This window comes from Urocitellus parryii, chromosome 1, assembly GCF_045843805.1.
Source record: "Urocitellus parryii isolate mUroPar1 chromosome 1, mUroPar1.hap1, whole genome shotgun sequence".
Lineage (NCBI taxonomy): Eukaryota > Metazoa > Chordata > Mammalia > Rodentia > Sciuridae > Urocitellus > Urocitellus parryii.
Window position 1 is genome coordinate 83798426 of NC_135531.1, and position 25233 is coordinate 83823658.

General features: G+C 30.3%; 1 protein-coding gene across 1 annotated transcript in view; it reads left to right on the forward strand.

Moving 5' to 3' along the window:
• The window catches only part of Ppip5k2 (diphosphoinositol pentakisphosphate kinase 2), an 86733-nt gene extending 62069 nt beyond the window's left edge, over positions 1 to 24664 (forward strand). Inside the window, exons 24-31 of the mRNA XM_026395031.2 lie at positions 3310 to 3477; positions 6052 to 6225; positions 7502 to 7574; positions 9117 to 9236; positions 10112 to 10174; positions 13689 to 13826; positions 17476 to 17601; positions 23023 to 24664. Of these exons, the coding sequence (XP_026250816.1) occupies positions 3310 to 3477; positions 6052 to 6225; positions 7502 to 7574; positions 9117 to 9236; positions 10112 to 10174; positions 13689 to 13826; positions 17476 to 17601; positions 23023 to 23141 (981 nt within the window). The 3' untranslated portion in view covers positions 23142 to 24664. The remainder of the gene's footprint in view (positions 1 to 3309; positions 3478 to 6051; positions 6226 to 7501; positions 7575 to 9116; positions 9237 to 10111; positions 10175 to 13688; positions 13827 to 17475; positions 17602 to 23022) is intronic.
• The last annotated feature ends 569 nt before the right edge of the window (positions 24665 to 25233 follow it).

Genomic DNA, 25233 nt, shown 5'->3' on the forward strand with positions numbered 1-25233 from the left:
TATTTTTCAACATGCTGTTAAACCCTACCCATTGAGTTCTTAATTTTATAATGTAGTAAATAGGGTTTAATTATATTTTCTAGCTCTAGAATTCCCATTTGGTTGTTTTTATAATTTCTAATTTTTAACTGAAATTCTCTTGTAGTTATGTGAGAATATTAATTTTAGTTGTTATAAACTTTTTAACTGATATCATCATTATCTGGATCACCATTGGATTCATTTTCTTTTTTTTTACCCTTCATTTTTGATCTCGTATTTTCTTATATTTCAAGCTATTAACATGATGTTATGCTAGACATTGACTATTAAAACTTGCAAAGAAAGTGTGGGCCTATTGTTGATATTATGTGTTTCCAGTATAATTTACTTTTATTTCTGATGGAAAGTTAGGCTAAAGGAACTATAGGAGATCTAGCCAGTTTAGAGTATCTTAATCAAATAGTCATTGTGATGATTCAAAATGGGTCTTAATTCATGGGAAAAGCCAATATATTTCTAATTTACCCTTATTACTACGTAATGGGTATAATTATACCAAGAAACATTTCTTCATTACAAATAGTGACTGCTAGTGTATTAGTACTTACTTCTCATGAGAAATCTAGTTAAGAAAGATCAAACAGTATCCCTTTTTCCATTTATTTTTCATCCATTTACTTTCAACCTTTTAGATTCATATATTTACAATGTGTCATAAACAGTATATATTCAAGTTTTATGTTTTATGCAATCTCACAATCTTTGTCCTGTAATTGTAGTACATAGATTATATAGTTTGATGTACTTGAAATTTATTATATATCATCTTTAACCATACTATATATCATCTTTAACCAACTTGTTTGATATTCATTCCTCTTTCTCTCACTTCTTGTCTTTTTTGAAGCATTATAGTTGTGCATATCAATGTTATATATCATCTTTAACCATACTATATATCATCTTTAACCTATCTGTTTGATATTTGTTCTTTTTTCTCTCACTTCTTGCTTTTTTTTAAGTACATTATAGTTGTGCATACTGATGTTATTTGTTATTACACATTCATATATGAACACAGTACACAATATAATAATATAATTTGTCCAGTATCACTCCCCAGCACTGTCCCCACTATTCTTTTAATGGTTACCCTAGAGATAGTAACATGAATCTCTGACTTGTTAACATCAATAGAACTTTAACTGTTACTAACATATAATCATGTTTTGAAAGATTTTAATTCTTTTACTCTCAATCCCATTTTATGTTATTTTTGTCAAGAGTTATATATATGTATGTTTTTAAAATATATTTTATATTCTCCAGGTCATTATTATTGTTTTAGTTAGTCATTTAGACTTGGAGTATTAGAATATGTTAGAATATTGGTTGTATTAGAATCATGGTATATTAGAGTGTATATGCATATTTTTCTATCAAAGTAATTATATGTGTCAGAACATGTCTTCCAAGCAGGTTTAGATTTCTTTACATATTGAGCATCTCTGATGTCTTTAGTCTTTCCTGCTATTCTCCTTAAATCTAGTATCATTTTCTTCCCCCATTTCTTTACTGCACAAAACTTCATTTTTTATATGCTATGTGTGATATGAAATCCAGTTTTTTGTTTTTGTTTTTTCCCTATATGGAAAACTAGTTCTAATACTGTATATGGAAGAGTTCATGTTTTCTCTACTGTCTGCAGTACTACTTCTGATATTCCAGACATATTGTTTTCATATATTGGTAGATTGGTTTTTGAACTATTACTTAGTATTACTCCATTGGTTTGTTTGTCTCCCTGTAGTTATATCAATATCAATTTCAATTATTACAGCCCTATAATATTAATTTCTAACTTGAAAGTTCTTCAGCTTTGTTTATCTTCAAGATTACCTTGAGTGTTTTCGAGTTCTTGCGTTTTCATATAAATTTTGTAATCTTATAATGTTTCAAAAAGAACTTTTGGGGATTTAAATTAGGATTACACCAACTCTGCAGAGACCAATTTTGAGAGAAATTACTTTTGTGGTACTGAATCTTCTAATATAAGGTGTCTTGGTATATTTCTCACTTTGGCTGTACATTATGTCATTTTTGGCAAAATTAATATTTGCAATAAGTAACATCTTTCTCAGATTAATTCACATATTCTTTTTATTTTTGATGCTATTAATAGTGTTTGTTTTTTTGTTTGTTACTATCATTGAATTTTAACTGGTATTAAGATCTTATAACTAGCAAACTTATTATATGCTTTATTCATTCTAATAATTTGTCCATAGAGTCATTTGTATTTTCTGTGTCTGTGATCTTATCTATGAATAGTGATATTACCTGAAATGGTTATTTCAAATTTTAGATTAAGGAAGTCTTTTTTATATTTATATAGTCCTTAATTTAATAAAGAATTTTTTATATACTCTCTTGGATTTTTCTTTTCTTTTTGTTTTCTTTTTCTTTTTTTCCAATATTAAATTTATGAGATTCATCAAGTAATTTCATTTAGTTTCAGTTTATTCTTACTGCTTTAAAACATGTATTTTACCATTTTTACCATATGACTTTGGCCAAATTAATCCATTCTGTTCCAGGTGGATATTTGGTCTAGATGTTTTATATTGTCTCCTCTGCTGTGAAATTTTTAGAGTCTGAGACTGTGCCTTATTCATCAAAATCCTAGCAAATAGTACACACTCAATATAGTATTTTGTGGATGATTATCTTTCATGCACTTATCACATTTATTGGAAATATTTGGAATAGAATTTAATTATTCTAAAATATATAAATTCAAATACTATTTTATTCTTGCTTGGGCTGATAACATTTTTATATAACAAAACCTATCTCTACTTTTATTGGTCACTAATTAGTATTATTTGCATATTTGAAGAAATTTATCTATATACTTTGTTTTATATATGTTTATTTTTAATTGTTATTTTACTTAATTTCTTCATAAACTGAAGGTATTTCTTAAAGTCAGAGACTTGGTCATCTCTCTTACAGTACACAACATAATAGGCTGTTATAAGAGTTCAATTAAGGACTGGGATTGTGGCTCAGTGGCAGAGCGCTTGCCTAGCATGTGTGAGGCACTGGGTTTGATTCTCAGCACCACATATAAATAAATAAAGGCCTGTTGACAACTAAAAAAAATTTTTTTTAAATAAAGAGTTCAATTACTATTATTAATTCATCCCAGAATGCAAATTGTATGTATTTACATCAAGTGACTACTTCAGTTGGTAGTTGAATTTGTTATCAGAAGAGATTTTTGTTTAATCTGAATTATAAGTGTACTGTATTTTTTCCTCACAGAATGAAGGCAGAAGATCTTTTAAAATTGATAATGATGACGAACCACATACTTCTAAAAGAGATGAGATTGATCGAGCTGTGATACTATTTAAACCAATGGTATCAGAGCCAATTCACATACACAGGAAGTCTCCACTCCCACGATCTAGAAAGATGGCTACGAATGAAGTATGTATATGTGTCATAGCATATTTTCATAGAGTAAACTAACTATATGTTAATAAAACCGAAAAGAAAATACAGCTTTTAATATGGAGTTTGGGAACCTTAAAAATTTTTGTCAACTTTGTCTGTTTTTCAAACAAATTTTTAAAAATACAGAGGCAGTTAGAAAATAAAGATTAGTTTTAGAGTTTGGAAATTTATGTGTAGCTTTTGTAACAAAATTTAATACAAATATGAAAGTAAGGTCTAAGAAATTGATAAACATCCATATTTTTGTCTTGTCCCTTTAGGTTATTCTTCAATAAAGAATTTTTTAAAGTTTGATTTAATATATCAAGAATAATTTTAATTTATTAAAACTAGTCAGAAATTGCCAAAGATGCTTCAACTTAAGGGATTCCATTGACACTGCAGGTTAAGATATGAAATTTCAAATTGTTTCCTTATTGCAAAAATCTATATAGAAGCTTAAAAATTTGGTAATATCATTGAAAAATTTACCTTTGTATTAAGGTATGTAATTGAGTCATTAAACTAATTCTTATGCTCACTCTTACAATACTATATTTTAATAACCATTACCATAACATTTAAAAGGAAAGTTGAACAGTTGTAATAAAACTTGTTAGGTAGATTTTTAATATCTGTATATGTTTTATACTTTCAGTCTTTATTTTGAATTATTTATTTTTAGTAGGATGATTCTGCTAGTACTGATTAAGGTCAGTGCTTATAATTATTTTTTAAATGCTGTAATAAAAATATAAAGCAAGAAACTTAATTTGAGATAGGAAAAGCCATCAACTCAATTAGAAACATTTGTTTTTTGGTATTTATATGGATCAAATCCATAACATTAAGTATCACATCATCTAGCAAAGAATTGTGCTTATTCTCCAACCCCAAATTTTACTATCCTAAGTGTTTTATGATTCACTTCAAATTTCATATAATTTGACACTCATGCATAGAAAAAAAACTCAATAGATTGTTGTAACTTCGTAATGGAAATTGTGTACTAGATAGGGTAACTTACCTAGAACATAATATTTTAAGTTAATTAAAAAAGAGGGCAGTTTAAAAAAACAACCAAAAAAGCTGGTTAACAATTATAGAACCTGGGATTATACGTTCTATTATGGCTTAATTGAAACATGAGACATCTACTTTTGCCAGGAATGTTGGCATATGCCTGTAATCCTAGCAATTTGGGAGACTGAGGATTACAAGTTTGAAGGCAGACCCAGAATTTAGCAAGACCCTATCTCAGAATAAAAATTTAAAAAAACTGAGTATGTAGCTTAGTAGTTAAGTGTTCCTGGGTTCCATCTCCAATACAAAAAAAAAAAAAAAAAGAAAGAAATCTGGTTTTATGTTCAGGTATACTTAATTTCAGAAAATTAGGAATGACCTATATTAATATAATCTTAGCCACCATTTGTTCAGGGGCAATGATTTCGATGTGTTGTTGAGCAAGCACTCTGCATTTGATTAAATTCTTTAGAATTTTACCATGAAACCCTCTACTAGTTTGCTCTCCAAAAATATCTATATAACACTGCTCAAACAAAATGTATTGTGAGTCGGCTCATCTATATTGATAAAACCTTCTACAGAATCACTGCTCTTGTTAACTTTAAAAACACAGAGCACATTTATAAACCTCTTTCTTATGAATTCTTAAATAATTGCTCTCAAGAGATTATTTCTATGACATGCTCAGCTTTTACTTCCATAAGGTAAATTATTCAAGTTAAACCTTAAAGACTTTTTCTATTGTCCACCTCTTTATGAGTATCAGAAGTTTGTATTTCTAAAAGACACAATGAAAAAAAAGACTATTCTCTTTATTTTGTGCGAGTGGATTTTTTTTTGCTCTCACTGTTTGAAACCTAAACATGCAAAGATAAAAATGAGAATGTCTGCTGCATGTTTTGCCTACTGAATTCTATAATAATTTTTGGAAGGGGTAAACAAATAACTTGAAAGTATATAAACAAGTATAAATTTTGTTTTGATTTTTCTTTTTCTTTTATTTCTAATTTTATTTTTTTAATTTGTTCTAATTAGTTATACATGACAGCAGAATGCATTTTTAAGCATTGTGATTTTTCTTTTTAAATGACTAGCAGAGAGATTTTCTTTTCTAAGTTCTATACATTGAAACCTCTTTAACCTTTACTTTGCTCACAATAGCACAAAATATCTTGAATATCTAAAATTAAACAGAATAATTTAATATTTAAATAGTTGCTAGATAGAAACATTAAAATCTTTCAATTTTGAGAAAAGGGACAACTATTAAGCAGTATAAATATTTTATATATTTTAAGGAAATACGAATAGTTCTATATTTTTATCACAAAATTAAATTCATATGTTATTCCTATCAAATTCTCAAATATTGAAATATTTGGCTCCCAAATTATGGTTTAATTATTTAAAAAAATTGATAAGAAAATGCAAGCAAACTGTATTTTTTTTTCTTTCTGATCATTTGGCTCTGTTGTATCTAACTGTGCATGCTCTGCTTTTTTTTTTTTTTTTTTTTTTTTTTACCCCCTTTCTCACTTTCAGGAAGAGAGCCCCCTGAGTGTGTCTAGCCCAGAGGGTACTGGTACCTGGCTGCATTATACCAGTGGTGTGGGTACTGGGCGTCGAAGACGCAGATCAGGGGAACAAATCACTTCTTCCCCTGTCTCCCCCAAATCATTGGCTTTCACATCCAGTATTTTTGGCTCATGGCAACAGGTTTTTAAATTTTACTTCATTAAACATTTTTCCTCCCTGCATTCAGAGCAACAAACAACTGTCTTTGAGGACATCTAATCCCTTGTGTTTTACATCAGAGTAAATCCTTCTGCTTTTAAATTTTGAGTCCACTTAAAAATATTTATATTTAACAATAATTGAGGGAAAGAAACAACTTATGTTGCATATGTTTAGCATTTTTACTGCAAAAGTTCTAAATATCCAGGATTTAAATAATAATCAATAAATTTTATTTTCCTGGAACTTGAGCTTGCTGATAAAATTATTTTAAAGGGAAAGAAATTTTCATTTGACTCCAGTTATCTTTTAAAACATTCAGAAACAGAATTGTGTGATTTGATGGTAAGAAAATTTACTGATTTTCCCCCCATCATTGAAAATATTGATTCCATTTGGAATTTGCTGAGAATGTAAACATTTTTTAAGCTTCAAAATTTATGTGACCCAGTGTTAATTAGCAGGATACATCTAAAATGATTGTTCTCTCCCTCACTATTCCTTTATCTGGATGTATCTAAGGGATATATATGTACATTATGTTTTTCTTTGCGCTATATAACATAAGACAGGGCAAGTGTCTTATATTGAACCGTTAACCATCAAGTGTCTTATATTGAACCATCAACAATATGGTTCAAAATAAAATTACTTCAGAAGGACTTTCTATGATGGCATTTTGAAACTTTAAATACTCTGGTTTTTATTAGAATGAAGGTTTGCTGTTACACATGATTTTTCTGATAATTTCAGCAATTTCCTTTTGGAAATATAATACATTTGATTATAGGAAAAGGGATTATGGTATCCATTAAGGCTGTGAATATTTAAAGGTTACTCTGATAAAGTCCATGCATGGATCAGTAATTGTATGGTGACTTAACAGTCTGTCTGTCTTTTCTTTTGTTTGTGGTTGTTTTTTTCCCCCTTTAAATACAGGAGCTGTTTTAGAGTGGGCATTTGGCTTCTTTTAAAAGAGTGGATATATCAATCTATTAATTATTTCTTTTCATCTGTCTTGTTTCATACATGTTTCATTCTGAATGCCTGCTTCGCACCACTTCATTGCAAGGACATCATATGAAATGGACTCCCTTCAAAAGGGGATCTTGCATGATCTTTCATGTTTTGTGTATTTCTACTAATATTTATCATACAGCTTATTAACCTTTGTCTGTCTGGACAGGCTGCATATGAGCTAAGGACTGTCTAATTTAGTTTGCTATTTTATTTCACTTATTTTGTTTTCCTTATGTAGGTTGTATCTGAAAATGCTAATTACCTTCGAACACCAAGAGCTCTTGTGGAACAGAAACAAAACCCTACTGTAGGTATGTGGTTTAAAGGAAATTGTGTTCTATTCCCTTCATAAACTCAATATTGTGCACACATGTAAAACTCTTCATTGATAAAAGCATGACCAAATGCTATGCTCTAGTTTTTATTTAATGTGTATTAATTCAGAAATGTTGAGTTGTACATCTCAATTACACAGTAAAGTTTTGATATTTTAAGACATAGTGTTTAATTTTGTTATGTAACCCTATGGTAATGACTTAGTCCGCTTGCCAATGCTTGTTTTTAACCTATTATTATATAAGTCAATTTATGAAGGAAACTTCGTCTCTCCACTCAATAAAGATGAAAAGGTGCTATTGCATGTGAAAAAAATCTATTTTTCTGATTAAAAAGGCTATTTAGGTAGAGAATGTTTCAAACCCTATCTGGGTGAATTTATTTTCTTTTGCAACAGCTCTTAAGGAAAACCAAAGCAAAACTGACGCACAGTGACAGATTTACTCTCTATTAAAAACTATAGAATATAATTATTTCTTTGCTAACACTCAAAGCAACTTTGAAGAACACTTTTCCAAACTCATTGGGTTTAAGGTCATTGGTTGATAAACTATATGAGGTAACAACATTACTCTTTTCTATAAATAGTTGTCTAAACAGGTTTAATAAAAGCATAGATCTCATTATAAGTTTAAACTGTGTATGTACTGCAGTCTAAGTATATGAACTTTGTTGATGCCTATATACTTGATGATCTTTCTTTAATTACTTTAATAGTTTATATTGGTAGCTTTTAATATTCCCGCAGTATTTTAATAGAAATGTATGTATTACACCTTCTTAATGTACTAGCATAGTATATTTGATAGAAATTTATTTAATCTTTCCCGGTAGAGAATGTTTTGTTTGAGTAAAAGACTTTTGCTACAGAGCATCAGTTTATACTGGCTGTGTTTTACTTGATGATGACATGTTTTATTGGAGCTTTAATAATTAAGATCTAGAGTCATTTGTTAAATGTAAGAAATTTTTCCTGGTCTTACAAGTAAATGTATTGATATAATTACTTTATTTTATAAAAAAAAATTGACAGTCCTTAATTCAAGGGGATCAGAAAAGATTCTTCATTGATAGGCATACATTCAAAAATATTGATTTATTATAAAAATTTGTACTAGGAGAAGTGTTTCTTTCTTTCTTATTTTTTAAATATAGCCTGCTCTTGCAATTTGTTTATCAGAATCCCATCTTGTCCTAAATTATTTTTTATGATAATATTTTAAAACTTTTTAAATGTACATTTGTCTAATTATTGTGTGTGCATATATTTTTCCTCAAAGATAGTATTTTATTGAGTGTTAAGTTACCCCGTTTGTACATATTATAAATGGTAGTTGTTATTAGAAGCATTATGTAATGTTCCGTAGAACGTTACAAGCATATTGTGAGCCTGTTCAAGGCACTGCCAAAGGCTGCCTGTGTGTTGGTAAGAGCCATGTCAATTGCATGCTGCATGAATTCCCAATGTGAATGGAAGAACACCCGTTGTTGTATGTATTTTCTCTAACTCCCATCAGGGTCTCACTGTGCGGGCCTGTTTAGCACCTCGGTGCTCGGGGGTTCTTCAAGCGCACCTAACCTACAGGATTATGCTCGTACTCATCGTAAAAAGCTGACCTCTTCTGGCTGCATAGATGGTATGTGCACACATGCACACACAGATTCATACCTACACTCATGCACACACCCATGAGCAGTATTTCTCAAGCATATCTAAAGCCACTGACTGGTTCAAGTGGAATTCTAGCACCCTTTACCTAAATGACTGTGTTCTATGTAATCCACAGCTTGGATCCATGTTTCATCAAACAATTAATTGTAGTTAAATTTAAAGTACTTGTACAGTAAGCAGTTCATTGAAATGGAATATCTAGAACTGCATCATACGTGTTCTTTTAAATACTTGATGATCCATACTATAAAGAATTTTGTTTGATCTTTTAAATTTGTTCATTGTTAACTCTATCCTACTTACTGATATTGAACTAATTAAAATAAGGTGAATAAAATATTTATTATTAGAAGAAAATCCATGTTGGTAATATTTTTATAAAAATAATCATAGAAAGAGAATATTTTAGGATTCCTAGCTGAAGGAGATTCTCTCACTGTTGTTAACATACCTTAAGTTTTAAGATTTGATATTCAGAATGCCTTTGAAGCTCGTGGAAGCTGGTCCCTTTTGCTAAGAGGAGTATTTTAGTTTTCAGGATCACCATATATATCCACAAATTTATTTTAGTCAATAAAACTTAGATTTACCAAAATTGCCAGCTCATCCTGCTTTTCTTTCTTTTGTATATTTCATTAAACATTTGCCTCTATCATCAAGCCAGTTTACTGCTTTTAACCAGTATTTGGCTTATTACCTTCTCTCATTGTCCCTTCTGCATGTCACCTAATTCTAACCTCCTTCTATATTTGTTTTTCCCCTCTTTTTTTTTTTTTTTTTTAAGTGTTCTTCTTTTGGTAGCTGTTACAAATTTCAGGTACCTGTTTTTCTCTTTCTCAGACGCCACACGCGGTTCTGCTGTTAAAAGGTTTTCTATCTCATTTGCTCGACACCCAACCAATGGTACGTTTTGCTTTTATTTTAAAAGATACTCCCCTGCTTCGTCCCTTTTTATTTTTCTTTTATTTCAAAATGTGGGGTATACAGTATCATTCATTATCCATTCTTAATTTCAATTGGCATACAATTCCAACTTCTTAATCACCCAAATTATTGATACTGGCTGGCTCCCTTTTTTAGCTCTGATTTATAAAATAATTTAACATTATTCATCAAACTCTTAAATAAGCACAATTGATGATGAATTAACACCTTAAAATTCTAATTTCTCAAGTGGCTAGTTCACACAAATTCTTAAATTGTAATAATTGGTATTAATTTATTCTTAATTATTATTAATTTTAATTTTTTCTCCCCAATTTCTTTTTTGACCACATGGTTGATTTTATTGAGATATTTATCAGAAATACAGAGTGACCTGTATCAAATAGCCGAAGGAGAAGTGTCTTTGAAAATTTCTTGGGAACCAGGTGATGCAGATTTCACTGCTTAACAACATTTATCCCTGGCTTTGTCTAAAGCAAAACCAGACTTCGTCTGGAACACTTTGAAAACTTTAATCAGCAATCATTTTGTCCTCATGTGGCAGTATGGAATACTGTTATCAAGCAACCAATTCCTTTTGATACCACTTCTTTTTCTTAAAATTTGGGGAATTCCTGATAGAAAAAAAAACGTCCAGAAACCCAATTCAGTTAACTTTAATTTTTTGAGGCTGAATAAATAGTAAAGTGTTTTATAACCAGTATTTATAAATTGAATCATTACAGTATTGCAGCTTTTTACATAAAGCTTGATCTTCTGGAGCAATAAAGAATATTTACTAATCATCTTTAAATACTTCAGGACCTAAGAATTTTTTTTAAATGTACAAGTTTTTGCTTTTTTGTGATGAAGGTGCTTTTATCCCTGGAACCTTCTTAAAGTTTTTAACTACAAAGAAGTCTTTCAAAAATTGAAATTTTATGAAACTTAAGTGTTCAACACAAGTTTGTGATTATTCTTCCCCTTTCGGGTCCTTTAACACATCTAGATAACAGTGCACTAGTATTTCTTAAAGGTAGAAAAAGAAGTCTTCATTCTCAACAAATGAAAGTTTAGTGTGCTTTCCCTCCACTGTTGCTGTTTAAATACTATATTTTGAAGAAAATGGTCTTTATATGATATAGCTGCAGCTTCTAGAGATATCACATGCCTAAAAACCTCTTAGAGGACAAACAAGTCACAAGAAAAACGATTTACAAAATTCTAAGAAGAAATATTCAAGTTTAAGACTGTCTATAGTTGTATGCTAAATGTTTATGTGCTTAAAGCCAGGCTTGCAGCTTTTATCGAGAAAAAAAAACTCTGTATTTTCATTGACAATAAAAATAATGATAGGGCTTGGGGGTATAGCTCAGTGGCAGAGCACTTGCCTAGCATGTATGTGTGAGGCACTGGGTTTGATCCTTAGCACCACATAAAAACAAACAAATAAAATAAAGGCATTCTGTCCACCTACAACTACAAAAAGTTTTTTAAAAATAATGAAATAAATCCTTTTGTTAAATTTTAAAAAGAGTAGTTTTATATTCCTTTGTTTTAGATTATTTTCTAAATGTGGCTTTTTCTGCATATTATATAACTTAATGCATATAAAATACATTTCTTTTAATTATAGAAATATTTCCTTTGGGTTTTCAAGATTTCTTTTTTTCTTTTTTAATGCTGTGTTGTCTTATCTGTCCAATGAATTGTCATTTGACTCTTCCTTTCACTTTTTATTTCCCCTAACTTTCATGTTATTTCCATCTTTAACACATATCATGGACTTACCCCTCCTTCATCTTTAGTTCAAGGAACATGGTGAAACAAGTATCTTCTGACAGTGCTTTACCTTATTTTCTGGGCCTCTGTGCAGAACACCTACACCTCTAGAGGTGCTGGTCCATTTCCTCTGTGGAATTTCTAGGCTCCATTGGTATGTTTTTATAGCTTCTAAACATGTCAGCGGGGTGGCTTTTTAAATTTCTGCACTAACCCTTTCATTGTGCATTAAAGAAAAAGTTTACTAAAGATAAATGGGAAAATTGTAGTCCTAAGGAACTTGATTATATTGTCATTCACCTGCTATAAAATCTAGCAGGTGAAGGAAAGAAAACAATAGACTTATAAACATTCTAAGGAAAGGAGAAAGAACACATTGTTAATTTTGGTCTGTAATGCAAAGAAAGGGTTTGAGCTTATTTGCATGAGTTTTATACTGTAAAAAGGAAAATAGCAGTTGTGCAAGCATAATTTCTTTAGTGCTTACTTTAGGTGATTTAAGTGTTATTATAATACTATAGTTCTTTCTAAGTATATGCAATGTTCTGTCTTGCTTTGGTTTGCACCTGAAAATCAAATATATAAGCTTTGGTTGTTTTCATGGTAAGATTAAATTTCTTTTAAATGAAGTTCTCCTATTCCAACTGGGAATCCCCCCAGTAGTTTTTGGGTCCATATTTCTTCCCAGAATTTAAGGAGAAAAATCAAATAGCACTCAGTTTTAAAATGAGCACATGCTTATTGAAGCACATTCTATTTTGCAGTCTGAATTTAGTTAATGCTTACTTTTTAATTACTGGTGCAAGGCTTTTTTGTAAACTTAAATATATAAAGCATTTCTTGGAAGGAGAACTAGTTTAGATTTTTGAAAGAGTACATGAAGAAAGACTTGTTATTTTTAACAGTATATTAAAACAATTTTAAAAGCCATTCAATTGAATAAAATTCAAATAAATAGATAATTTTCTGTTTTTTAAAAAAGTGAATAACCTGTATTCTATTGGTTTAAGAAAATAAACTGTGTGTTTAAGTGCTTTTGTTTCACTGACGATATTAATACATATCTGCATGAAAATTTCATGAATTTTTTATATTTCTCTGCCGTTGTTAAATATAAACATATTTGTATTTGGTATTGTTTGTTACTTGACCTAACTTTACTTAGTCAGTGATTTTCAATAATAGAATTATTGGTGGTAATTCAGTAAAGGTAGGTGAAATATGTTTCAGAATTTTAACTCTACCATAAGTGAATGAATGTAACTTTAGAATCATACTAGAGAGTATAATTGGCCTTGATGTGACTAGAAAGGTGTTTAAAACCATTCTTCACAAATAATTATGTAATTGTTTTTTGACAAGAAATTACTTTTAACAATCTAGCATCAAGACACATTATAACATCAGTTTATTCATCTATTGAATAGACCTGACTTTAACAGATAAAAACTGAAAATTTGTATCTTATCTTTTTCCCCCTAGGTTTTCTTAAGGAATTCATGTGCATGTAAAGAGAAATCTTTGTCACATCTTATTTCAATCCATATTGCATAGCATCTGGTGTCATGACTTGAGACATCTTGTGTGTTTGCATGTGATATATTGAAAAGACTAAATTTTCCAGTTCTAAACAGTGATCATCTTTCTTTTCAATTATTGATTTTGAAAACACCCAACTTTTATTTTTTTGTTTTTGTTTTTTCTCTTGCAGGCTTTGAATTATACTCCATGGTGCCGTCCATTTGCCCTCTGGAAACTCTTCACAATGCCCTATCTTTAAAGCAGGTGGATGAATTTCTTGCATCTATTGCTTCACCATCAAATGAAGTTCCAAGGAAGACCCCTGAAGGTTGTAGGGAAATTAACTTTCATCCTTATTATTTTATTATTTAATTGTTGAATATAATAAGAATTATAAAATATATAAACTCAAGTAGTAGTACTGAATAGAATTTTTGAGGAGAAAGAAATGTAAAGGGACATTATTATTAATTCTTTGGTTTCAGGTGCAGTGTACCACTTATCTTGATTCTTCCCCAAAATATTTTCTTACAAAAAGGAGGGAAAATAAAACCAAAAATCTACAAACTGGCAATCAAAGTCAATAGCATAATAAAGAATCATAATTATTTTTAAACTAAATGTTATAGTCCTATAACATATCATTTATAGTAACTCTTAAAATAATTTACAAAATAATTAGTTCATATTAAACACCACCCCCCACACACACACACACACACTCTTACCCATCCCCACACTACTTTGGAAGTAGTCAGAGCTTTTAATTAAAGGGCCCAAATGAAGACAGCAGTTTTCCAATCCTCAGAAAATATTCTGAAGAAGTTAATTCATGTGTATGTAGAATAAGGGTTCTTGGCTAAGTTTTGAAAACTTTATATTCTACCTGCCTTTAGAGAAGTACAATTACATTAACCTAAAAGATTGAAGTTCTGTAAATAATGCTGTATAACTAGATTTTCTAAAACTTTTTTTAAGAAAAAATTTTTCATACGTATTAAAAAATTACATGTCACTACTCTGAGGGACCTCATTTTAGGAAATGCTCTAGCCTACCTTTTTAGATGTAAAGAAGCCAACTAGCAATTGCCATTTTCAGCTCTATAGCATACCTCAGAGCATGTCAGAATTTCCAGTTTGCAAAGCACTTTCTGTTCTGTCCGAATGGTGTCCCTAAGTGAGGGTATTCTGCTTTAGAGATAAGAATCTTGCAATTCTAGTCATATTCTAGAAAAGCAACAAAGTTTTTTTTTTTTTTTTTTTTGTATATCATTCCCTTTTTCTGAGGTGCTATAAATGTATTTTGCCCAAGAATAAAATGACATCCTATAGTTAATAGACTGGACATCCCTTTTAGGTCTTGCAGTTATTCTTTCCTGGGCCATCACCTTATAATTCTAGAACACTATTCACTTTCTGTTCTGTCCGAATGGTGTCCCTAATTTCTTCAATGTAGTGACCCTTCCCTTTTCTTCCACTTCTAGTAATGAAGGTCAGTTCTCAATCATTAATAGTGGAAATGTATCTGATGTGAATGTCTTAAAATAGTTCATTTTAGGAATAGCTTTAATTAGGTTTTAATTTCAGATCTTGCATATCCATGTGTCTGATTCTGAGCATTTATAATGCTTCAAATGAAGTAATAGATAAAGTCATAGTCAGGAAAATGAAGTTCATCTCCTTTTATGTTGTGTGTAACCCTAATAGAATAGACAGTACTGTTCCTTCACAATAGATAATCTAAAGAAATTCTAGTATAGCCCTTTACCTTTATACTTGATGTTTCATTGCTTCCCTGGGATGGGAAATTTAAATCTTAAAACAGAGATTAAAAAAGATTCTGATAATTAAATCAAGACTTAAGATAGATATCAATGCTATTTAATTTTAGAATATTTGTAGTGAATAACTTGAAGGTAATAGCAATAATGACATCTGTTTGTTTAAAATAGAATTTTAGTGAAATATTTACAAAAAGATAATCTTTTAAGATTTATTATGTGGCATTGGTATTTTATGACAGCTTCATTTTGTGGTTAGTAGATTCAGTAATCAGTATATTAATGAGGTACAGTAATGAGGCAAAGGATGTTAGATTTCTTTTTTAGTTGTTTTGTATATCATGGATCTAAGTTATAGCCCTGTTCCTCTAATTCTCTACTAGATGAAAAAATAAATTGCTTAATGCAGTTCAAGAATCAGATAAACCTTGTAGTAGATAATATGATTCATTCACATTAACTTATATTCCCAAGAGCCTTCAGAAATCCATAGGAAGAGAAGGATTCAGAATGGTTAGGGCTTGTATCTTCCATGGCTGCATCATCCATAGTATCTGCTTTGATCCATTTTATTTAAGATATTATTTGAGAGAAGTTTATTGTTCAAAGGAAAAAAAATGTAGCCCATAATTGAAGAAAATCAACTTAGTTTTTTACATTCTTTTTTAATATTAAAGAAAAGAGAATCCTGATTATGAAGGAAGTATCTGAATCTTACATTTTATGGAGTAACGGAAGAATTTATATTTACTAAATGCACCACATTTACATTATTTTAATTCCCTGAACTCAGCACAGTAGAGCACACCTTTAATCCCAGTGGCTCAAGAGGCTGAAACAGAAGGATTGTAAGTTCAAAGCCAGCCTGAGCAACTTAGCTAGACTTTAAGCAACGTTAGCAAGACCCTTTCTCTAAATAAAATATTTTAAAATGGGCTGGGGATGTTTATCGGGTTAAGTGCTGCTGGGATCAATCCCCAGTACAAAAAAAAAAAAAAAAAAAAAAAAAAAAATTCCTGAATTGCCAAAGAAATAGCCTCATATTCACAGAACTATTTCTATTTTATTATGTCTATAACAAGGCAGAAGACAGTATTAATTCCATTGGTGTTCAAGGTTTTTTCCTCATCTAGAACAAAAATTTCTAAATTTATGGTAAATGAAAGATAACTTAAAATCATGCTTGATAAAATGGAGTAGGAATATTAATAAGGATAAGTTAGTGATGGAAATTAATTAACAGAAAAAAATATTTTAATAAAAGTGTGGAAGCAGGAAAGAACTAAGTAATGATATAGTGCTTTATATAATGTTTTAGGGACTTTTGTATTACATTATTTTCATTAGTGGCTGCTTTGTCACTATCAGTGACATTTCAACATGGGTCTCAACCACCAGTGCCACATTTGCCATAACTGGTCCACATCTTGATATTCAAAAGCACACTAAGTTTTGTTGTCTGGACTTCCCCCTAAACTTCAAAATTGCAACTCTGACTTGTAATCTTTTTCCTTTGTTTAGAAGCCAGAACCTTATAACAGTCACCTTGCCACCTGCACGCCCACTTTGGGCTGTCCTTCCCTGAAGGATTTCATCCTGAAGAGTTCTCCCTACTTTTCTTTTTTGCACTTCTTAGTCACTCCATCTTTATTAGAAAGTAGGGATATGGAGGATAACTTTAAAATTTCCTCCTCTTTATGAAGGTAAATCTTAGCTGGGTAATAAAACAATGTGATTTATTTAACTATTTATATCTAGTTATTTTATTATTAAATATAATAGTGTAGTAGACCATTGTGTTTGTAAATGAATCATTCTTAAATTCCCATTTATTATTGAGATTTTTTTGTCTTAAAAAGTACTGACTCTGTTCCATCAACTTTCTGCCATCCCTTAAGTATATCAGTTTCTATCAGGGCAGAACGAAATTAAGTCTGCTGCACTATTCTTCTTGACATTCTTTTGATGTATACTGTTGAAATGCTTATAATACAAACAGATCAATGATTTGGGTAAGACTTTGCCTTTTTATGTGAAAGATGATTTCCTGAATTTACTCTCCAAACCTTGCCTTTTATTTTTTCCACATTGTACATATTTTAGAGTCACTAAATTATGTTGTAAAAAAATTTCTGTAATGTTAACATAGAACTTACAGGAAATTATTAAATTATTATGTTTGTTTAATTTTTTCAGTCTTTTCTGCCTCACGTACCAGTCCAGTAATGAGAAGAAAAGTATCTTTAAATACATACACACCTGCAAAGATCCTCCCAACTCCACCGGCTACCTTAAAGAGTACTAAAGCAAGCAGCAAACCAGGTTAGAAATGAGTTTGTGAATTCTGCATAGCAATTAGGGTACTGATAATAGTTTGCTTTTTAAATGTGAAATCTATTTTCAGTATGATAATTGCACTTTCTAGTGCTTTCTAGAGTAATGATTCTATCCTAAGTTCAAAATATATATAGTCCTGGGGCTGGGATCCTAGCTCAGTGGTAGAATGCTTGCCTAGCATGTGTGAGACACCAGGTTCAATTCTCAGTACTGCATATAAATAAATAAGTAAAATTAAGGTCCATAGACAACTAAAGAAAATATTTTTTAAAGAAGTCTATACAGTCTGTTAGGTCTGCTCTTTCCTTTTTGATCTGTTAATCATTTGCCCCTCCCCATGCGTAATTTAATAAAATATATTTCATATTCACATTTTTCTTCAAGCTAATTCATGGACTCTCTTCTTTTGCTTTTCTGTTGAGCCGAAGGCATCATTCTATATTTTACAAAAATTTTTATTCTTGTTGCCCTCACTAAAATGGTAGCTTCTGTTACTGTATTTTAATTCTGTATTCTCAGTCTGATGATATAACTACTAAATTCAGCTATATTTTATAAGCAACTTTTCTATTTTGGCATATTTGATTGTAGTGTTGATACTCTGTAAATGCTCTCTTAACTTTGACTTGCAAGATGTAACTCTATCTTGGTGTTCTTTTCATTTCTCTGATTCAGAAGAGTAATGCTTTATATGATGTACTTTGTAGTTGAAACTTTGCTGTTGGATGATTCTTCTTTTTTCTGCTTTTCTAATCCAGTGATATTCTAACCATGTTCATTTTTTCTTATCCTTTGTTTTGTTTTCAGAAATAGCTCCAGTGCTTTTGAAGATATTTTTGTTCTTTTCCTCCTATTAGTCCTTTTAAATATTTTTTGACTTAAGAATTTGTGCATAAGAGTCAGGGAACCTACATTAAAATCTCAGCTTTGCTACTTATTAATATAAACTTTGGGTAAGTTATATAACCTCTTGGTACAGCTTTAAAAGTTGTCAGAAACCAGGCACTGTGATGCAGGCCTATAATCCCAGCAGTTTGGGAGTCTGAGGCAGGAGAATCAAGCCAGCCTCAGCAATTTACCAAAGCCCTAAGTAACTTAGACCCAGTCTCAAAATTTAAAAAGCAGCTAAGGATTTGGCTCAGTAGTTAAGCACCCTTGGGTTCAATCCCCTGTACCAAAAAAAATTTAAGAAGTTATCAGAAATGAATGCAATAACATAGAAAGTACTTAGTACACATTTTAAGCCCTCACTAAAATGGTAGCTTCTATTACTGTTGTTTTACAGTAACCAAACTCTTTACTTCTGCCCAAATTCCATTTTTTCTTCTAAGATTCTTAATTCTTTCACATCCTTCAAGACCTAACAAAACAACCTCTATTGATAATGTATTTATAACTCTGAAAACAAGAACTTCAGTGATACTCTGTACTGCTGATTTGTTCTTTTATACTTGATTATAGCTTATTCAGATTACACAGCCTTATAAATTAGGGTCAATATCTTAAGTAGACTTGAACCTTGTACATTTTAACAGATCAGGATATAAAATTGCAGTTTAAGATACTGAATAATTGTCTTCTTCACTGTAACTATTACTAGATAAATATTTTCAGATAATAAAGTTAAAATGTTGTTATATGAGTTATATTTGACTTTTCAAGCATTAAGCCAACCTTATGTTCCTAAGACAAATTCTACTTGGTCGTGATATATCACCCAAACTCACACTCAAACATTCACGCATACCCCAGAACTGCCACAAAAATGAATTGGAGTTAATTTAATTTTAAGGATTTTTGCATCTGCATTTTTGAAGTATCTTGATCTGTAGTTTTCCTTTTTTTGTGATGTTCTTTTCATGTTTTGTTATCAAGGGTAATTCTAGCTTCATAAAATGATTTAAGAAATATTTCTTCCTTTTCTAATTTCTGAATGAGTTTTTGTAAGATTGTTATTTCTTCCTTAAATGTCTGGTAGAATTAATTTTCCATTTCATTTTTATGGCAGTTTTGGTACCTTGTATTTTTCAGGGAATATGTTCATTTTGTCTTCATTGTCAACTTTGATGTTTATGATTCTTTTAATGAATGAGATTATTACCATAACCTGTTGTTAGTCCACTGGTAATTTGTGTTCTCTTTTGTTCTTGATCATTCTTGCAGAAATTTTGCAATATTTTTGACCTTTTCAAGGGACCAACTTTACCTTATTATATTTCTGTTTGTTTTATAATGATTTTTGCTCTTTATCTATTTCATTCTACTTACTTTGGTTTATTTTTATGCTCTTTTTCTAGTTTTGGGGGTCATTAGTTATTAGATATTTCTTCTCTTGTTATATGAACATTTAAAGCTGTTACGTTTTCTTCTGAGCACTTTAATTGCATTGCCTAAAAGTGGTTATGAAGTCTATTGGTCAACTTCTAATTTGGGGTGTTTTTTAGATATCTTTTTACCAATTTCTTTTTAAATTTCATTTCAGTTTACAAAGCATATACTGTTTGGTTTCAGTTCTTTAAATGTGAGGCTTCTTTTATGACTTAACATTTGGATTATCTTGTATTAAGTGTGCTTTAAAAAAAATAGTCATTCTATGATTCATTGATTTTAATAGATGTGGTTTATCACTCATTAGATCAAGGTTGTAGATAATGTTCAGATGTAGATCTTGGCAGGATGTTGGGACAAGGAAAAGAGGTGTTCTAGAGCAATCTCCACTCATAATTGTGGAATTATCTTGTTTTTCTTCAATTTGGTAAATTTTGTCTTCGTATTTTGGAGCTCTGTTAGTAATTGCATACATATTTGATTATTACGTCTTTCTAATGTATTTGACTCTTTATTGTAACAAAATTTCTCTTTCATTTCTAGTAATGCTTTATCTTAAAGCTTATTTTATCTGAAATGAATATAGCTATTCCAGGTGTCCTAGGCTTACTGTATATAATCAGTTTTATATTAGAAGTGTATTTTTGCATACTCATGTATTTGACATTTTAAAACATAGATTTGACATTCTAACAGTATCTGCCTTAAAGTTGCAGTGTTTATAGTTCATTAACATTTAATGTAATTACTAATTACAAGAATGGAGAATAAAGACATTTTTCAGTCACAGTAAAATGAACAGAATGTGCTGTCAACAGGCTGGTAGTACAAAAAATGCTAAAGAGTTTGATGCTGAAGGTAAATGATACCAGATGGAAACATAACACTTCAAGAAAGTAATGAAGAGTATCAAACATGGCAAATATGTGGAAAAAAATATGACATTTCTTTAAAATATGACTATTTAAAGCAAATAATATTATATTTCTGTATAAATAATATATATAGAAATAACACATAAACATATGGAAAACAATGTACAAAAGGTAGAAGGAGAAGAAGGTAAAGGAACCTGGTCATTTGTAAGTTTTCTGTATTTTACTTTAGGTGATATAAAATTAACTAGTAATTTTGGTGAGTAAAGAATTCTGTGTAGAAACTTGTTTTTCTCTGAGCACTTTAAAGATATTGTTCCATTGTCTTCTGGTTACATTGTTTCTGATGCAAAGTTTTAGTTAATCTGAATTGTTGCATTTATGCAGTGCTTAATTTTTCTGTTTGGCTTCTAGTGGTTTCTTTTTCACTTTGGTTTTTGGCAGTTTGCTTGTCTTTCCTTTTCTTTGGTTGTTTGTCTGTCTGGTAGTAATCCTGATTGGTGCTGGTATTTACTTTTACGGGCCCTCCCCAGTTTGCCGCTAAACCCACCCAAGTTTTATTTTGTTTTGTTTGCAATATCCCCGGGTATTGAACCAGGGTGTTACACATGCTAGTCAAACACTCTACCACTGAGCTACAGCCCAGTCCTTTTATTTTTTGAGACAGTGTCTCACTAAGTTGCAGGCTGAGCTCAAACTTGGGATCTGCCTGCCTCAGCCTCCCAGATAGTTGGGATTATAGGCATGTGTCATTGCTCCCAGCACCCAACCAGTTTAAGATATTTAATTTAATTTATTTAGTTTGAAACATTGCTTTGATTCTTATTTGTAGGTATTTTGTTTTGGTTTTGCAGAGACATCACATTAACTTATTTTCCTATGACCTAGAGCATAATTAAATTTGCTACTTTAAAAATCTTGTCTATAAAAGACTTCTCTCAGTATTGGTCTTTATCATTTTGCTCATTCTTGAGGAGATAGACATTTTCGTGTTTCTTAGCATAATGACTAATTTTGCATTATAACTTAGACCTTATGAATTATATGTTATAAAACTTTGGATTCTATTATTTCAGTTATGTTCTTCCAAAAAAAATGGTTTTGTTTGTTTGTTTGTTTTATTAAACAAAGAGTTAATTTGCAAACCTTTGTCCCTTGAAGTAGGTGATAGCTCAAATTTCATTTCTCTTTTTTTAACCTACAGGGCAGTTTAGAGCTTACTCTGCCCATGCCATAGATTGATCAGGGTTCATACTTAGAATTACAGTCTCTCCTTGCCTAAGATTTCTCACCTTACTTTCTATCAGCTATAATTCTCCTAGTACTTTGTTATCTGGTTCTTCGTGCTAGTACAATTGGTTTTTATGTTAGATTTTTAGCCATTCTATATGGTATAGACTGGGTCCTTTTCTCAGGCTGAACACTAAAAAAGGGAAATTCATCTCATTGTTTTTTTTTCTTCTCTTACAAGTATTGATTATTCTCCAGTAACTCCCTAATTTTATTCATTCTTCTGTGTCTTTTAGGTACTTGTTTTTCAAATTTTGCATTGAGTGTATACTTGTTATCTAAAGAAATATTAATCAGACAGGAGCATGCCCTCTCATAGAAGTGTAACTCCACCTAGAATAGCTTTTGGATGACTCATTAGGCCTTCATGTTGGTTCAGATAAGGAAAAATGTTTCCCAAGCCAAGAATGTTTCTGGTTTTCAAACTTTGAGCTGTATATGTATAGTGATATAATGAGAGATATAGGAGGAAATAGAATTGTATAGGAGAAATGATGAATTTACTGTTAAGCATGTTAGTTTTATGTTTCCTATCCAATATCTATAAAGAGACTTCCACAAGGCATTTAGATATATATTTACATATCTGGAACAAAAGGAAAAGTCCTAGACCACAAATATAAAGTTAAGTCATTAAGTGCAATACGTAGTACCTAAAAATGATGGCAGTGAGTTAGTCTCCCAGGAATAACACAGAGTGAAATGAGAAACTTATTTTGTGAACGGGGCCCATTGTTATTTCTTTTCTATATTTTTGTTGAATTCTTAAAAAGTAAAAGGTTAAAAATGCTATATTAAATGTTGATGTTTCATTTACATCACAATGATGACAGTCTAATTATTACTCAGCCGTATTATTTAAATGTGGATTGCTTGTTTAAATCTAAACATTAGTTTTTCTCTTTTTGTATAGCTAACAGTGGACCTTCTAATGCAGTTGTTGCTAATACCTCATCTCGGAAAAAGAGTGTAAATGTAAATAGCACAACAGAAGTGCATGAACACAAAAAAAACACTGGGAAAAAGAAATGAAATCTTAGCAGAAACTGGAACTTCTTATACTTAGAAAAGTCATTTGTTGTATAGAAAAAGAAATGTCATAAACTTTGACTGAAAACTATCAAAGCAAGTAATTTATGTTTTTTCTTAAACATCTCTGTATTTGTTTAAAAATGTTTTAAATCTAGAGTTCTTTGTTTATATTTAGGTAAGGTATTTTTGTTATGATCTGGGAATGTTTAAAATAATGTTTATTAGCATTCTGTGAGTAGCAAAAATTGTCATAAATGTCTGTTGTTATTATTACGATGTTTACCATGTGCCTGTGGTAAAGAAAAAGAACATAAAAGCTCAGCTGGCCTGCACCAAAGTAAAGAGTCTGATGAGTGGCCTCTGTCCATACTTGTATTCTCACTGAATTACATGTTAGTGTAAAAAAAAAAAAATTGGGGTTGTAATTTGACAGACAAGATTACATATTGGAACTTTTTGAAGAATATATTTCCAAAGAGATTGCATTGATCATATTTACATTAGAAATTATCTCTTAATTGTTAGTGACATATATGTGGACATATAAAATGACTGGAGTATTAACACATGGGATATTTTTTTCAAGCTGTGCTTTGAATTTTTTATTATGTTATTTAAAATGTTACATATACAATTGGGAGAATTTCATCTTTATGCACATAAGTTTTTATATTAATTTGTAGAAACTATTTTCTTTATATATGTCCTTACCATAAAAGATGCTTTGTTCATCAAGAAAATTTCTGTTTTATATACTGGCAGGAAAGGCCTTTAGATTTTCCTTTCAAGATCTATAGCTGAGAAATTTATAAGTATTATGCTTATTTTGAAATTATTTTTAGATCTAAAGAACTCAGCTCAAGAATAGAAATTGTCCATGTTAAATTGAATTGTATTAAGTTAGTAGGTATTATGAACAGAGTCTCTTTTTTACCATTTCCATTCTTATGTTGGTTGTACCTGTGGATGTCACTGAGAAAGTTTAAAGATTGCACATTTGAAATAAATGCTCTTTACAAATAGTTAGATTTTAAAGGAAAATGAGATTGTCGTGCTGTGATTTTACCTAGGATGTGAGAAAAAATTATTATCCTTGGTGCTTTTTTCCCTTGCTGCACAAATAATTGTGAACTATTTTAAGTGACTTAAACTGTAAACCAAACAGTACAACCTGCTAAGACAACTCTGCATTGCAAGTTATGTAACTAAGATTGCTAAAGCTTTAGATGAAAGCTAAAGAATTGTTGGATTCTCATTGTATGAATACAATAATTATAACCTTTCAGAAGAGATTCTTCTAACCTGAAAACATTATCTATGAACTGAATTTTAGAAAATAAGTACCAAATGCAAAAGTTGTGAATCTATGTAAGTTAATAAGTTCATATACTCCACATGAATGTAAGTGTATTATATGGAGAATTGTCTTGTAAACAGTTGAATGTACCTAAGTTTTCTGTATGTGAAAATGTGGTTAATGTGCTTATTATGGGGATAAGTAAACTTTCATTTTTTAAATGGAATTGTTTTAAAATATTTTTTTTCCAAAATCTGAGAATGCCTTAACTGGTAACTTATTTTTTATTTTTGTTCTTTATCTCTTTCTCTTTAGCTTTTAAGATAGGAAGAAAGAGGAAAACTTTTTCTTTTTTAAAAATTGCATTTGTTTTGTTTTAGTTTTATTTTGTTTTTTAATATTAGTTTTAGATGGACACAATATCTTTGGGTTTTATTTATTTATTTTTAAATAAATAAAGGATCAAACCCAGTGTCTCACAATGTGCTAGGTGATCACTCTACCACCAAGCCATAATCCCGCCTTGTATTTGTTTTTTTAGTTATACATGATAGTATAATCTATTTTGATATAGTTACACAAGCACAGAATATATCTTACTGTAATTAGGATCCCAGTCTTGTGAATGTACACAATGTTGATGTATTCATGTATGTACATAGGATAGTTATGTCAGATTCATTGCACTGTCATTCCTATTTCTGTCTCCCCCTCCGTTCCATTCATTCCCCTTTGTCTAAACCACTAAACTTTCAATTTAAATAACACTGAGATATTAAATGAAATATATATATA